The following is a 14,884-nucleotide window of genomic DNA, read 5'->3' on the forward strand; positions in this document are numbered from 1 at the left end:
GTGTGTCTGGGAGAGAAGCCCTTGCTAGTGAGTGGCAGGGTGACTCAGGAGATACACTTTGGTCTACTCTGTCACCTCCCCACACTGTCCAGAACAGCAGTGCATGCAGGACCAGGTTCCAGAGTCTGCCACCTCTGTCTGAGTAACTTCAGAAGTTGGGTAACAGCAGCGGGGACAGGATGCCCTTGGCCTCCAGCCCCCGAAGGAGAAGAGAGGGTGAATCTAGATGAAGTCAGGTTGGAGGAGGCCGAGCTTTGAGGGCCAGGAGAGTCAGGGCCATGCTAGCCCAGGGGCTCCTGGAGTCATGTGGTCGGGTTTGGCAGCCACTGCCTAATCCAGTGAGCCATCTCACCAGCCCAGCTCATTTTTTTTTTTTTTTTTTGTAAGTATGTGGGGTTTTTTTTGTTTGTTTGTTTTTGTTTTTGTTTTTCGAGACAAGGTTTCTCTGTGTAGCTTTGCGCCTTTCCTGGAGCTCACTTGGTAGCCCAGGCTGGCCTCGAACTCACAGAGATTCGCCTGGCTCTGCCTCTCGAGTGCTGGGATTAAAGGCGTGCACCACCACCGCCCGGCCTGGATTTTGTTTTTTTAAACAAAGTCTTATATAGCCCAGGCTGACCTCGAATTCAATATGTAGCGGAGGCTGGCCTTAAATTCCTGATCCTCCTGCCTCTACCTCCCCAATGCTAGGAATATAGGTGTGTGCTACTGCGCTTGGCTTTTTAAAACCTTTTTTATGTAGGTGTTGGGATCTGAGTCAGCCTCATACACTGCCACTCACTCCCCCCCCCCCTTAACTTCCTTTTTTAAATTATTATTTTTTTTTTATTTTATTTTATGTTCACTGGTGTCTTTGCCTGCATGTGTGTCTGTGTGTCCTGGAGTTATGGACAGTTGTGGGCTCCCATGTGGGTACTGGGGTTGAACCCAGGTCCTCTGGAAGAGCAGCCCAGTGCTCTTAACTGCTGAACCATCTCTCTAGGACTTTAACTTAAACTTTCTTACTTTTTTTTTTTTGGAGACAGGGCTTCTCTGTCTAGCCTTAAATAAACCAGGCTACCAAGCTAGCCTTAAACTCAAAGATCTCCTCTGCTGGCCCGGTAGCTTTAACTTTCTTAAACACATTATCTTGCCTGGCATTGGTGGCGCACGCCTTTAACCCCAGCACTTGGGAGGCAGAGGCAGGTGGATCTCTGTGAGTTCCAGGCCAGCCTGGTCTGCAGAGCGAGTTCCAGGACAGCCAGGGCTGTACAGAGAAACCCTGTCTTGAAAAACAAAACAAAACAAAACATTATCTTAGTTGTAAGCCAGTTCAGAGCTCCTGATGTGTGTGTGTTTGGAACCTCGTCTCCTGTGCCCACGCTCTGCTCCCCTGAGGTGACCCCCCAGAACTGCTGTCTTTCCCTGGCTCTCGATGCTGCTGCATTTACTGTCTCTCGAGCGCATTTGGTGTCTTTTTCTGGCTTTTGTTTTTCACACAGTGGACTGCTCTGTGGCTTGCTTTTCTAACTTAACAGTGATAGCTTTGGCTGGTTTCCAGTGGGATCGTGGCTGGGAGGAGGGCTGCTGGGGCTCTGGAAAGAAGGTGGGACGCTCTTCATATGACAAAGCACCAGAGGTGTCCCCAAAGGTCACTAGGCACAGAGGAATGTACAGTAGTCCCCAATGTCAGCCACCAGAGGCCGTGGCCTGTCTCTCCTCCCTCTCTCTCTCAACCACCCTCCCCCCTGCCCTCCCTCCCTCCACCCCACCCCACCCATCTTTCTTTTCTTCCTTCTGCTTTCTTTACTCTCACCCCACTTCCGGTTTGGGAGATGCGGTTTCACTATATAGCCCAGGCTGGCATAAATTTGCCTTGGGCCCTCCTGCCTCTGTCTCCCAAGTGCTAGGATTCCAGGTGTGTGCTCTCCTCGTGGAGCCCTGCTTTCTAAGACAGAGGCCACATGCTTTGTTGACTGCCTCACATGCCCGTCCTTAGCCTAGGGCCTGGCCCAGACGGTGCTTACCAAATCTATCCAGTGGATTAAATCCCTCCCCTGACCTTGCTAAAGCCTCTCCTGGTCTCCGCCACTCTCCCTTTAAGCCCCCCTAAGACGCTCTCTCAGCTGACACACAATAGTGCTGGCCCCAGGTGGAACCCCCGAGGTGGGTCCGGTTTAGGAGCTGGGAGCCCCCTCCCCTCAGGCAAGTGGCTGTCCCTCCAGCTGTCACCGTGCTGAGCCCTAATGAGGGCCTCGCTAGTCAAGATCTCTGGGGCTCCTTCCAGCCTGCGGCATCCGCTCCAGCCCACCCCCTCATTTCACGGATGAGGGGCTGAGTCGAGTGTAATTTTGTCAGCTGCTTCAGAAATCCACTGGGAAGGGGGGCTTTGAGGCACACGGAGGGCTGCTGCCTTGTGCTGAGGACCAACTGTGTCTGACACCCCACTAGCCGAGCGCTTTGTGTGGCAGGACAGGTCGCCAGCGAGGAAACCCAGGCCCAGAGAGGGAGAGGAACCTGCCCAGGGTTGCAGGCTGAGGCACTGACTGAGCTGGGTTTCCCTCCAGTCTGCCAGACCCCAGATGGGGAGATTCACTCCTCAAAGTCAGTCAGAGGCAGAAGAGGGCTGCTCTTTCCATTCCTCCAGGACTTTCAGGGCGCCACCCTCCTCTTCCCCCAGACAGCCAGACTTCTGCAGCCAAGGCATATGGCTGCACACTGGAGTATTGGCCAGGGAAGTAGTTGACTTGAAAAATTGATGGGCAGGGGCTGAGGTACTAGAGGCTTCTGATAAAGTTCCATGGCCCTTTGCCCGGCCCCTTCCCTGCCTCCGCTCTAGCCAGCTTCCTGGGGCTCGGGTGGGTCCATCTGTGTTATTCCCCACCCCCACCCAGTTTTCCACCTGGGATTGGGCTCCTGGGGTTGGAGTCTAGACAGACAAGAGCATCCTACTGAGACCAGAGGCAGCCCTGACAAGGGGCTGAAGGTTCCCATAGCAACAGCATCCCCCTCAGCTGGCAGCCACCGGATAAATAAATAATCAGGGTTTGGGGGTGGGGAGCTAAGGGCCAGGGGAAGGGCATCCAGGCAGACTAGGTCTTCACTCTGGAGAGGAGGAGCGTGTGTGTGCAGTCTTGAGGTGTTATGGGAGAGGAGGGTTGGGGCATCCAGGTGAGAGAAGACATGGATGGTGAAAGTGATCAGATGGGAGATTTGTCCCATCGGTGACCCCTAGGCGTGGGGATATTAAAGAGCAGGAAGAATGCTTGACTTAGAACTGAAGTGTCCAGCTCTTGCATCTGGACACATCAGAGGAGTGGACGCTGGAAATGGACCCGGTCCAGCAGATTAAGTTTACAGTGAATACTGTAGCGTGATGGAGTGGGTTTGTAAACCCAGCACTCAGGAGGCTGAGGCAGGAGGATCTCAAATTCCAGGACAGCCTGGGCTCCATAGCAAGATCCTGTGTGTGAAACAAAAGAAAAACCAAAACCAAACAAACAAAAACAAATTTTTCAGAGATGGGGCAAGCCCTGGAGAGGAGTGGGTGACGTGTAGCAGTCAAAAGACTGTCAACCCCTGTTGGGACCTTGGGAGCATGGGAGAAGGAAAGAGAAACAGACTTCCCAAAGAAACTTCAGGAAAGGTGCAGTATGTGGGACAGAGCCAAGGACAGGGGATGGCAATGGTACAGCCAGGTGAGGCCACACGGAACCCCGTGGGCTCTAGAATCAAGAAGACAGCCAGGTGATGGTGATGCACACCTTTAATCCCAGCACTCGGGAGTCAGAGGGGATCTCTGTGAGTTCGAGGCCAGCCTGGTCTACACAGAACAGTCGTTCTCAACCTTCCCAATGCTGAGACTCTTTAATAAATACAGTTCCTCAGGTTGTGGTGACCCCACACCATAAAATCATTTTGTTGCTACTTCATAACTGCAGTTTTGCTATCGTTATGAATTGTAATATAAATATCTGATATGAATGATATCTGATATGTGAAACCCCCCCCAAGGGGGTCCCGACTGACAGAGAGCCCCGCCTCAAACAGAAGAGGAGGAGGAAACACCCTCAAGACTGGCTTTTCTCTTAGCACTCACACATCGGGAGTCTTTGCTAAGGGAGCAGACTGCAAAATAACAAACATCCAGAGACCACTTATGGCTTCTGGTCTCAGCAGGCTTCCCTGAACAAAACAACTTGGTCGCACACACCTGTAATCCCAGTATTCCAGAAAGTGAGACAGGATCTCACCAATAACCTTGGCTCCCAGTGAGATGAGCCCAGAGTGGGCTACATGAGACCCTGTCACCAAATAAATTAATTCATTTAATTAAATAAAGGACTGGGAAGATGGCTCAGTGGTTAAAGCCCTTGCCACCAAGCCTGACAACCTGTTTGATCCTGGAAGCCACAGACCCCCAAAAGTTGTCCCCCTGACTGCCACGTGCTCACTATAGCAAATTCACACACGCACATGCACATATGCACATGCACACACAAATAAAAATGTGTTTTTTTTTTTTTTTTAAGACAAAGGGTGGAATGAGGAAGAGGACAAGCCTATAGAGTTCTTTCCCCAGGGTCAGTCAGCCACCCAAGTCAGGGCTAGATTGTGGAGCCCATTATCTGTTGTGTATAGGTGAGGAGCCTGAGACCCAGCAGGGCAGGTGACCCGTCCAAAGCCCCCCACAGACAGGGGCACACTCCCCCCTCTCCACCTGTGCCCCTTGACTCCCGGGCTAGTGCCTGCTGGGAAGCCTGGTACCTTGGTACCTAGATGAGACAGGTGGCAGAGACAGGTCTGTTCTGCCACCTGCCTGCTGTGTGACCTTGGGTGAGTCACTTGTCCTCTCTGAAGCGCATGTTCTCTTTCCTCAAGATGACATAACGATCCCAGGTCCGTCTTCCTGCCAAGGCGTGTGCAGGCAGAGATGAACTTGGGATGCCTCTGACCATCTGCAGAGCCCTGTGAGGATTGTCACCAGCGAGAAGCAGATGGGAAGGTGCCAGGCTTGAGCCTGGCACTACCAGGCTCCCCTCAAGTCCTGCCCAAGCCTGCAGCTTCTTTGGTCTCTGCCCAAGTTGTGCCATCTGTGTGGTGGCATCAGCCTGCTGCCCTGAAAGGAAGAGACCCTGGGGTCTCTCTCTTGACCCAAATCCCCCCCCCCATTCCTAGGCAGACCCTCTGCTCTGGTGGTGTGCTGCTGCTGTTGTAATTTTTAGTGTTGGTATCAGATCCAAGGTTTTGATGTGCTAGACAAGTGCTCTACCACTGAGCTGTGTTCCCAGTCCCCCAATTTAAAATATTTAATCACATTTATTTATTTAATACTTGTGCATATCAGAGGACCAATTATAGGAGTCAATTCTCTCACCATTTGGGTCCTGGAAATCACCTTAGGTAGTCATGCTCAGTGGTCGGCACCTTTAGCCTGTCAGCCAGCTTGCCCCCGCCCCATGTCTGCTTTGAGCAGTGGTCTTACTGAGTTACCCAGGAAGGACTTGCCAGCAGGAAGGAGAGGACAGGACCCTGGCTCAGATTCCCAGCCCTACCCCAAAGTCATGGTCAGCCGTAGAGGCCTGACTTCCTCTTGCATCTACCCCTTTGGGGCTGAAGGAATGGGTGTCTTGAGTCTCTGTCCTTTTGGGTGGCAATTGTCTCACCCTGTCTCTTCCACAGGTGGCTGCACTCCAGCGACAGATCTTCGATTTCCTGGGCTACCAGTGGGCTCCCATCCTGGCCAACTTCCTACATATCATGGCTGTCATCCTGGGCATCTTTGGCACCGTGCAGTATCGGTCCCGGTATCTCATCCTGGTACGTAGGGTAGCAAGGGAAACATCAGGAAGTCGTGGCTTCTGTCCCAACTGACTGACGTTCACTGAGGACGTGCTCTGGCAGGTGTGGTGATGTGTATCTGTAATCCTAGAACTTGGGAGACAGAGGCAGTATCATCAAGAGTTCAGGATAGCCTGGGCTACACAGTGAGACCCTACGTCAAAAAAAAAAAAAAAAAAAAAAAAAAAAAAAAAAGAAAGAAAAAGAATGATAACACGGTCTGAAGGTAGCTGGTGTGGCTTTTTGAGGTCAGTGGTTCCTGTGCTCCAGCCCCAGGGGTATGATGGATATTCCCAGAGCCCTTCACTGCTAATGGTCTTCAAGACTCCGAGTCTCAGACATCCTCAGCCATGCTCCCCTTGGGTCTTGGTGCTTCTTCAGGTGGCCATATCAAGGAAGCAGGCTTTTCCCTAGATTAACCTACATGTACACTTGATTCCTGCGGTATCAAGAGCATGCACTGCTGTGCTACCAATGGCCTACTCATGCTCATTCTAGGTCATCTCTTGGGGCCTAAAGGCACATCCCACCGTGCTGGCTCTGCTGGCCGGTGCCCCCACCCTCTAAGCCATCTCATCAGCCCCTGCAGTTTGTGTTTTTAAGATTTCATTTGCTGCCGGGCAGTGGTTCGAAGCCAGCCTGGACTACAGAGTGAGTTCCAGGAAAGGCACAAAGCTACACAGAGAAACCCTGTCTTGAAAAAACAAAAAACCAAACCAAAACAAAACAAAATTTCATTTGCTTATTTTAATTATGAAGGAGTGCACTTGAGTGTGGGTACCTGAGGAGGCCAGAAGGCGGCACTGGGTCCCCTGAACCTGAAGGTACAGGTGGTTGTGAGCCTGCCCTTGTGTGGATGCTGGGAACAAAAATCTCTCCTGAACTGCTGAGCCATCTCTCCAGTTCGCTTCTTGTTTTTGTTTTGTGTTGTGTTGTTTTGTTTGTTTATCTGGTTTTTTTGAGACAGGGTGTCTCTGTGTAGCCCTGGTTGTCCTAGAACTCACTCTGTAGACCAGGCTGGCCTCGAACTCAGAAAGATCCGCCTGCCTCTGCCTCCTCTGAGTGCCGGGATTAAAGGTGTGGGCCGCCACCACCACCCAGCTCCCAATTTGTGTTTTTAATAAACTCCTCCAGGTCATTGAAGTACACATAGAAGGGGTCTCTTCAAGGACCTGGGCTCAGGGCCAGCCCTTCCTCCTAACTGTGTGATCCAGAGGAGCTGAGCCTGCCTCTGGGCCTCAGGAGAGGGGACAGGACAGGCCTGCTCGGCAGGGCAGGGCAGGGTAGATGTGGACTTGTAGCCTCCACCACAAGATCCCCTCCCCCTTGGAGTCTGTGTCCATTGAGCCATCCCCGGCCCCACCCTGAACTCCGCTTTGCTTCCACAGTACGCAGCCTGGCTGGTGCTCTGGGTTGGCTGGAATGCCTTCATCATCTGCTTCTACCTGGAGGTTGGGCAGCTATCCCAGGTAAGCCTCCGGCCTGGTGGTGTGCAAGAGCACAGCCTGACCTTCACCGCCCCTCCCGGGAGCTGGGGCACGGTCTCTTCCACACACCTTTCCCCCTCTGCACACCAAGATAATCCATGCAGCCCGCTTGACCTCCATTTTTGTTTCTGGCCTCTTGTGCACCTCTCAAAAACAGTGAGGGGACCAGTGGGTCCAAAGAGCACTTGCTGTGAAGATGAGCTGAGGGCTGTAGACCAAACTCAGTAAAAACCATAGGCGGGTGTTGGCCTCGTGATAGAATGTGCAGGAAGGAGGTGAAAATGTCGTACATGCACTCTTTCTTGCTTAGGCACGAAGACGTGGTGGGTCCAGGGCTGATCAATATTTTTCAGAAAGAGACTAAGTGGCATTTGTTGGGGGGGGGGCGGGACGGGGACTGAACAAACTGTGTCCTGGGGAGAAGAACTGAAGAAGACAGAGATGTGTGGCTGGAAGAAGAGCAAGCCCAGAGAGACACAACTTCTATTTTTAGATAGAAAGGAGGCCAAATAGGTGAAGGAGAACCTTGGCTTCACGGTTCGACCCTGCTCCATTTAAGTCCCTGCCGAACATCGCCCAGCAGTTTGACACTGGGCAAATGGCCTCTTCTCTCTAAATTTCAGTTTGCTCTTTCTTTACATTCATTTATTATTTATTTTATGTGTATGGGTGTGTGGTCGTTACTTTTCAAATGCTGTGATAAAACACCATGACCAAGGCAACTTATAAAAGAGAGAGTTTAATTTGGGTTTCAGAGGGTAAGAAGTCCAGGATGGCAGAGCAAAGGCTTGCAGCAAAAACAGCTGAGAGCTCACATCCCCCCACCCACACCCACCCCACCCCACCCCCACCCCACCCTCGAGACAGGGTCTCTCTGTGTAAGTCCTGGCTGTCCTGGAACTCACTCTGTAGACCAGGCTGGCCTCGAGCTCACAGAGATTCACCTGCCTCTGCCTCCCAAGTGCTGGGATTAAAGGCGTGTGCCATCATCATCATCATCATCACCACCACCACCACCACCACCACCACCACCACCACCACCACCACCAAGCTGAGAGCTCACATCTTGATCCACAACCCAACAACCTGAGGCAAAGAGAGATCAGTGGGCTGTTAGAGCCTCAAAGCCCCGCCCCCATTGACACACCTCCTCCAACAAGGCCAGACCTTCTAAACCTTTGCAAACAGTCCCACCAACTGGGGGTTCAAGTATTCGAGCATACGAGCCTGTGGGAGCTATTCCCATTGAAACCAAGGGGCTTCGTCCGCATGTGTGGCTGTGCATCATGCATCATGTGTATGCAGTGCTGGCAGAAACCAGAAGAGGGCAGATGAACCCTGAAACTGGAGTTACAGACAATTGGGAGCCGCCATGTGGGTGCTAGAAGTGGAACCCTGGTCCTCTGGAAGAGCAGCCAGTGCTCTTAACTGCTGAGCCATCTCTCCAGCTCCTCCCCCTGATTGCTTTGAGACAGGATCTCTTGTAGCCCAGGCAGGCCTCAAACACCCTGTAGCTAAGGATGTCTTTGAACTCCTGATCCTATGTTTTCCTCCCGAGTGCTGGGATTACAGTCATACACCCCTGCGTGTGGTGCTTGGGAGAGAACCCAAGGCTTCCTGTGTGCTAAATACTCTACCAGCTGAGCCACATGCCCAGTCCCGTTCCCTCTAAACCAGCCTACAGAGACGGTTCAGACCCCCAGCACCCACCATAAAAGCCTGCCAGCGCCGTGTGTCTGTAACCCCAACACTGGGAGAGAAAGGGGGTCCCCAGGGTTTTCAGGCCAGCCAGTCTAACCAAACTTGTGAACTCCAGGGTCAGTGAGAGACCCTGTCTCAAAAAACAAGGCAGCGTCAGAGAGCGAGCTCAGTGGGTGAAAATGCTCGCTTTGCAAGCCTGGTGAGCCGAGGTCAATCCCAGATCCTGCAGTGGACGGAGACATGAGACCCAACTCCCCAAAGCTGTGTTCAGACCTCCGGACAGGTCCTGTGGCACCTGAATACACACAGGTGGGCACGCAAGCACACACACACACACCAACACCAACAATAATAATTAAATGTAAAAGAAAAAAGGTGGGAGGGCAATTGAAGCCACCCAACTTTGACCTCTGACCTCAATATGTACACGTGTGCATTTACACACACACACACACACACACACACACACACACACACACACACACACAGAAGATGGGCATGGTGGTACACACCTTTAATCCCAGCCAGAGGAAGGCAGTTTTCTAAGTTCGAGGACAGCCTGGTCTACAGAGCCAAGTTCTATCTGGATAGCCAGGGCTACAGAGAAAGACCCTGTCTTGAACTTCATCCCCCTGCACCAACCCCCAAAATAGTGGAGACCATAGCAGCCCCATGTGGTTCCCCAGGAGATGACGCTTGGTCACAAGCCTATGTGTTTGGTGCTTGGCAGCATGGTGATTCTCGGTCTGACTGAAGGAGTGCAGGTATTGATGGGCACAAGGCTGCACACCCTTTGTGAACAGCTGCCCGAGGCTAGACCTTCTCCATGTAACATGAGAGATCATGGACCAAGGAGAGGAAAGATTTGTCCAGAGTCACACAAAGAGGACCAATAGAAACCCATCGGGCTGTACGGGATTTTGACCCGTATTGAGGATTTCACCAATGCCTGGGGAGTTAGGCCCCGTCTCTGTTAGTCTCCCTTTTAATTTTGAAATCCAGAGGCTCAACACCCACCCTTTCCAGCTCACTGACAGCAGTGTGGCCTCTACGTGATCATCTACTGCCACCTGCTGGCAATGTATGGACTTGCAGGTGTAGTCTTCACAAATCACGCTAGAGAGGGTAGCAGGCTGTGAGAGTCCAGATGGTAGTGAGAGCCTGGGGAGTGTCCTCCTGTCCCTCCCCACCGCTCAGTATCCCAGGCCCCTCTGCCCCCCAGGACCGGGACTTCATCATGACCTTCAACACATCCCTGCATCGCTCGTGGTGGATGGAGAATGGGCCGGGCTGCCTGGTGACTCCTGTTCTGAACTCACGCCTAGCCCTGGAGGACCACCATGTCATCTCCGTCACTGGCTGCCTGCTTGATTATCCTTACATCGAAGCCCTCAGCAGTGCTCTGCAGATCTTCCTAGCCGTAAGTCCTGCTCATCACCACACACACACACACACACACACACACACACACACACACCGTCTTCCAGAAGTGCAGATTCCATCCCATCCCGTTCTTTATCCCCAGTTAAGAGAGGACAAGTCAGGTTTGGTAACATATACCTGCAGTTCCAGCACTCAGGAGAGAGGCAGAGGCAGGGGGATCAGGATCACAAGTTGGAGGTCAGCCTAGATTACATAGTGAGTTCTAGACCCTACCCCCTACCCCCACCAACAAACCAAAGACAAAGAAAAAACAAATCTATGTATTCCAGCCTGCCTTTGTTTCTGCTTGGATCTGTGTCTTGTGACACCATCCTCCCCCCCCCCCCCGCCCCCCCCCTGCCCCCATCCTTCCCCCTCTACCCCCATCCCCTAAGAAGGGCGTGGACAGGTTTCATGAATGGAGTGAGGCACCAGGCGAACTCCTGCTGGGCTTAAATATTTAATACGCCATGAGACCTTGGGTAAACGGTTTGATCTTTCTGAGCTCCCTTCCTATTTGCTTGGAAAAGATGGTACCAACCTTCACAGAGTCGTGAGGATAAGAAAGGGGCTCCGAATAGGGGTCACAGCTAGGCATGGTGACCTGTGACCCCAGCACTTGGAAGGTAAAGGCAGGAGGATCCAGGGCTCAAGGCCAGCCTGGGTTTCTTTTCTTTTCTTTTCTTTTTTTTTTTTCTTTTTTTTTTTGTTTTGTTTTGTTTTTCGAGACAGGGTTTCTCTGCGTAGCTTTGCGCCTTTCCTGGAACTCGCTCTGTAGCCCAGGCTGGCCTCGAACTCACAGCGATCCGCCTGGCTCTGCCTCCCGAGTGCTGGGATTAAAGGCGTGAGCCACCACAGCCTGGGTTTCTTGAGACCAGCCCTGTCCTAGGCACTTTACAGGCAGGCTCACGTAATTCTTCCACTGAACAGTCCAATGAGACGCGACCCGGGCCTGGCTGGGAAGACTGCGATCGATTGCCGAGATGAACTACTTGTCTGGAGTCTCACACTTGCACAGGCTTTTAAGCGTTGGCATTCAACTTAAGTGCTGTGGACATGGGGCGCTGAGTCGGGTGGGTAGAGGGGACAAGGACACCTTCTCTTTCTCTTCTGACTGCCATCCCCTCTCTCAGCTGTTCGGCTTCGTGTTTGCCTGTTACGTGAGCAAAGTGTTCCTGGAAGAGGAGGACAGCTGTAAGTGCATCCCCCCCACCCCACCCCCACTCCCGCCCCAGGGACGTGGGGGCGGCCGGTCTTTGCCAACCCCTCCCTCCAGTGAATCTGGGGTTAGTTTGGGGACCCGTTTCTAAGGAAAGAAGAGAGGTAGAAATGGATAGGGTCTGCGTAACCACTCTAGGTTAGGACTCAGATGACCAGGTGCTCAGTCCAAGGTCCCAAAACCGCCTGTTCCCACTGCTGGATCTAACCCTATCGAAGGTCTTAGGCCCTGAGGGCCTTCCTTCTGCCGCCAGGGTAGGGGGCCACACTTGTCCCTCCTCTCCCCCACGCACGGTCCCGCCCTAGGTCCATGTCCTGAGCATGGGCGTGGCCGTTCTCAGCACCACCCATTCTTCGGGCCCTGTTCCCCCGGGAATGGGGTCCTATCCTGGGTTCTTCACCTTCAGAACCCAGTCTCTCATAATTCACCCTTTCCCTCCCGCAGTTGACTTCATCGGTGGCTTTGACTCCTATGGGTACCAGGCGCCGCAGAAGACGTCGCATTTACAGCTGCAGCCTCTGTACACGTGGGTCCCTGCGCACGGGAGGGGGGGAGGGCGTGGTGGTGGCTGGGTGTGGAGTCTTTAGTGTTGGTGGAGAGATCACAGAGGAGGCACGGGCACCCGGGTCTCTCTGCTTGCCTATTCGCAGGCCTGCAGATGCACCCCCTAACCCGCCTTTGTTTCCTGCAGGTCGGGGTAGCTTCCGCCCGGCACCCACCAACTTGGGCAATTGGAGTGAGAAGCAGCATTGTAAGGGAGCTCGGATCACTAGGAGCAGGCGCGCCCCCTGGCGGCCCATGGGCTGACTGCAACTTGCGCAGCCCCTCCTGGATCTGCGGCCCCTGGAGTAAATGTGGACTCAGACTCAGACTTGGACTTGACCCTGGCTCTGGCCATGGCCCTTGGCAGCTGGACTTCAGGGTTGGGGCAGGACGGGACGGGGGGAGGGGGATTCGCTGGGTTTGTATTTTTTTTAATCTCAGCCTTGGCACGTGCCGGGGTCCTCCTCTTCAACCTCACTCCTTATCTAGTATGTTGCCCTCAGTCCAGACAGCAAGACAGACGGACTCACCCCACCTCATCCCTCATTCACCTGCCCTGGGGAAAGATACTGTGAACGAGGAGCAGGAGTCCTGGGCTCCAGCCGCAGCAGCATCCCTGACATCCTGGGTGACATCTGGCAGAGCCTTTGCTCTCTCTGGGCCTCAGTTTCCCCACCTGGGATGATTAAAATAATCCCTTAGCAGATGACACATCTGGCATTCTCATGTGACTCTCAATTCCCTGGGCCACAGGGCAGATATGGACACAAAGGCCCAGAGATGTGAAGTGATCTGCTTAAAGCCACACAGCAAGGCTCTAACGGAGGCAGGTTTTGACTCCTGTGTACTCTCGTTTCAGACTCTGCAACCCACTGTCTGGGCTCCGGACTTGGTTTACAAGCCCCCTTGTAGCTTGGACATTCCTGTACACTCACATACCATTGCCACCACTCACCAGCTCCACTCTTAAAGCAATATTACCAGTTTCTTCTCTTGGGAACCAGACAGACAGAGCCCAGAGCCTTGAGCTCAGCCTGACCCACAGGAAGCCTTTGTAGACTCAGCCTGCCCATCTTTGGCAAAGCTTTGAACCTCATCTTCCAGGAAAGCAGGACCTCCACTTACCCAATGCTCCACCAGGTCCCTAAGCCTGGATCTCCTCTCCCATGATCCTATGCTGCCGCCCCCTCCCCCGGCAATCCCGCTAACCCCTCCATTCCTCCACCTACTTCACCGTTGTGGTCTCAGAGGGGAAGAGGATGGTGTCCAGGAGTGCTGAAGGGGTAGGGTGGGGGTGTGAGTGACCAGGGTCCAGAGTCAGCACCCCACCCTTCCTGAGGACAAGCAGAGGCGGGGGATCCTTTCCATCACCCCCCTCCACGGATGCCCTGAGGCCCCCGTGTCCTGAGTACTGCTCGGTGAGTTATGTGCAGAGAGCAGACATCACCGCCCCAACCTGTGGAACTGGAGCCACCCTGGACTAGGAAGGTGGCTAAGGAGCACAGGGACCTAGCAGAGAGCTTGGGCAATGGAGGACGGTTGACACCACACTGGGGTGACCACATCTCTCCCCATTCTCCACTCCGGGCCTTTCCTGAACTAGGATAGCAAACCACTGCACCATCCCATCCAAAATGCCGCACAGAACAGCCAGGTCCAGGAGCTCCTCTGGCCATCAGAGGTCCCAGGGTGGTGCACCCCATCAGAGGGGGACATATTTCCTTTAGGCCAGGCTGCCTCTTCCACTGGGCCGCCCACCTACAGCGCTCGCGTCTCCCATCCCTTCCCCCCAAGCCTCTTTCTACTCAAGGGTTTCGCCAGTGGTGCTTGGAAGCCTTTGGTTTTATAAGCCGGGTTTCGCGGGGGGACTGGGTTTGCTTCTCAATGAGACCTTGTAGACTGGGACCTCCCTGGTATCCATGCAGGTGGGTTGATTAAAAAAAGTGTTTTCTTCACTGTGTGCCTGTCCTGCCCTGTGGGTCAGAAAGACCTCCAAAGGGAAAAGCCCCTGCAAAAAATAAAAAAAAAAAAAAAAAATGGGCAAAACTGGGTGGTAAAAATGGGCAAAGCTGGGTGGTCATTTCACTTTTAACATATATACATACATTTATCTTTTTGTTTGTTTGTTTGAGATCTGGCTGATCCAGAACTCAATATATAGATCAGGGTGGCCTTGAACTCATTGAAATCTACTTGCCTCTGTCTCTGAAGTGCTGGGATTAAAGGTGTGTGCCGCTACACTTGGCTTCCTTTTTAAAATATTTATAATTTGTGTTGGAGGGCATGTGTACCACAGTGTTCATGTGGAGGGAGTTCTACTTTATTTTTTTCTTTTACTGTATTTGTTCATTTGTTGGGGGGTGGGGTTTAAGCACACATGCCACAGAGTACATGTAGGAGTCAGAGAACCACTCGCTGGAATCAGTTCTCTTCTACCATGTGAGTCCCAGGAATCGAACTTAGGTCCCCAGGCTTAGTTAGCAGGTGCCTTTCCCAGTGGAGCTAACTTGTGTGTGTGTGTGCGTGTGTGTGTGTGTGTGTGTGCGCGTGTGTGTGTGTGTGTGTGTGTGTGTGTGTGTGTGTGTGTGCGCGTGCGTTCGTGCGTGCGTGTTTTGAAACTGGGTTTCACTATATAACCCAGTCTGCCCTCAAATCCACAGTCTTCCTGCTCCAGGCTCCTCGGTGCTGGATTACA

At 52.9% G+C, this 14,884-nt stretch overlaps 1 protein-coding gene across 2 annotated transcripts in view; it reads left to right on the top strand.

The window, feature by feature from the left end:
- Positions 1-14,439, top strand: part of Nkain1 (sodium/potassium transporting ATPase interacting 1) — a 41,287-nt gene extending 26,848 nt beyond the window's left edge. The window contains exons 2-7 of one of the 2 annotated variants that reach the window (XM_076565204.1): positions 5,659-5,796; positions 7,206-7,286; positions 10,228-10,425; positions 11,561-11,621; positions 12,091-12,172; positions 12,338-14,438. In XM_076565204.1, the coding sequence (XP_076421319.1) occupies positions 5,659-5,796; positions 7,206-7,286; positions 10,228-10,425; positions 11,561-11,621; positions 12,091-12,172; positions 12,338-12,347 (570 nt within the window). In that variant the 3' untranslated portion in view covers positions 12,348-14,438. Of the gene's footprint in view, positions 1-5,658; positions 5,797-7,205; positions 7,287-10,210; positions 10,426-11,560; positions 11,622-12,090; positions 12,173-12,337 lie in introns of those variants that run through there. The other variant, XM_042271955.2, reaches the window with a different exon arrangement.
- The last annotated feature ends 445 nt before the right edge of the window (positions 14,440-14,884 follow it).

This window comes from Peromyscus maniculatus, chromosome 2, assembly GCF_049852395.1.
Source record: "Peromyscus maniculatus bairdii isolate BWxNUB_F1_BW_parent chromosome 2, HU_Pman_BW_mat_3.1, whole genome shotgun sequence".
Lineage (NCBI taxonomy): Eukaryota > Metazoa > Chordata > Mammalia > Rodentia > Cricetidae > Peromyscus > Peromyscus maniculatus.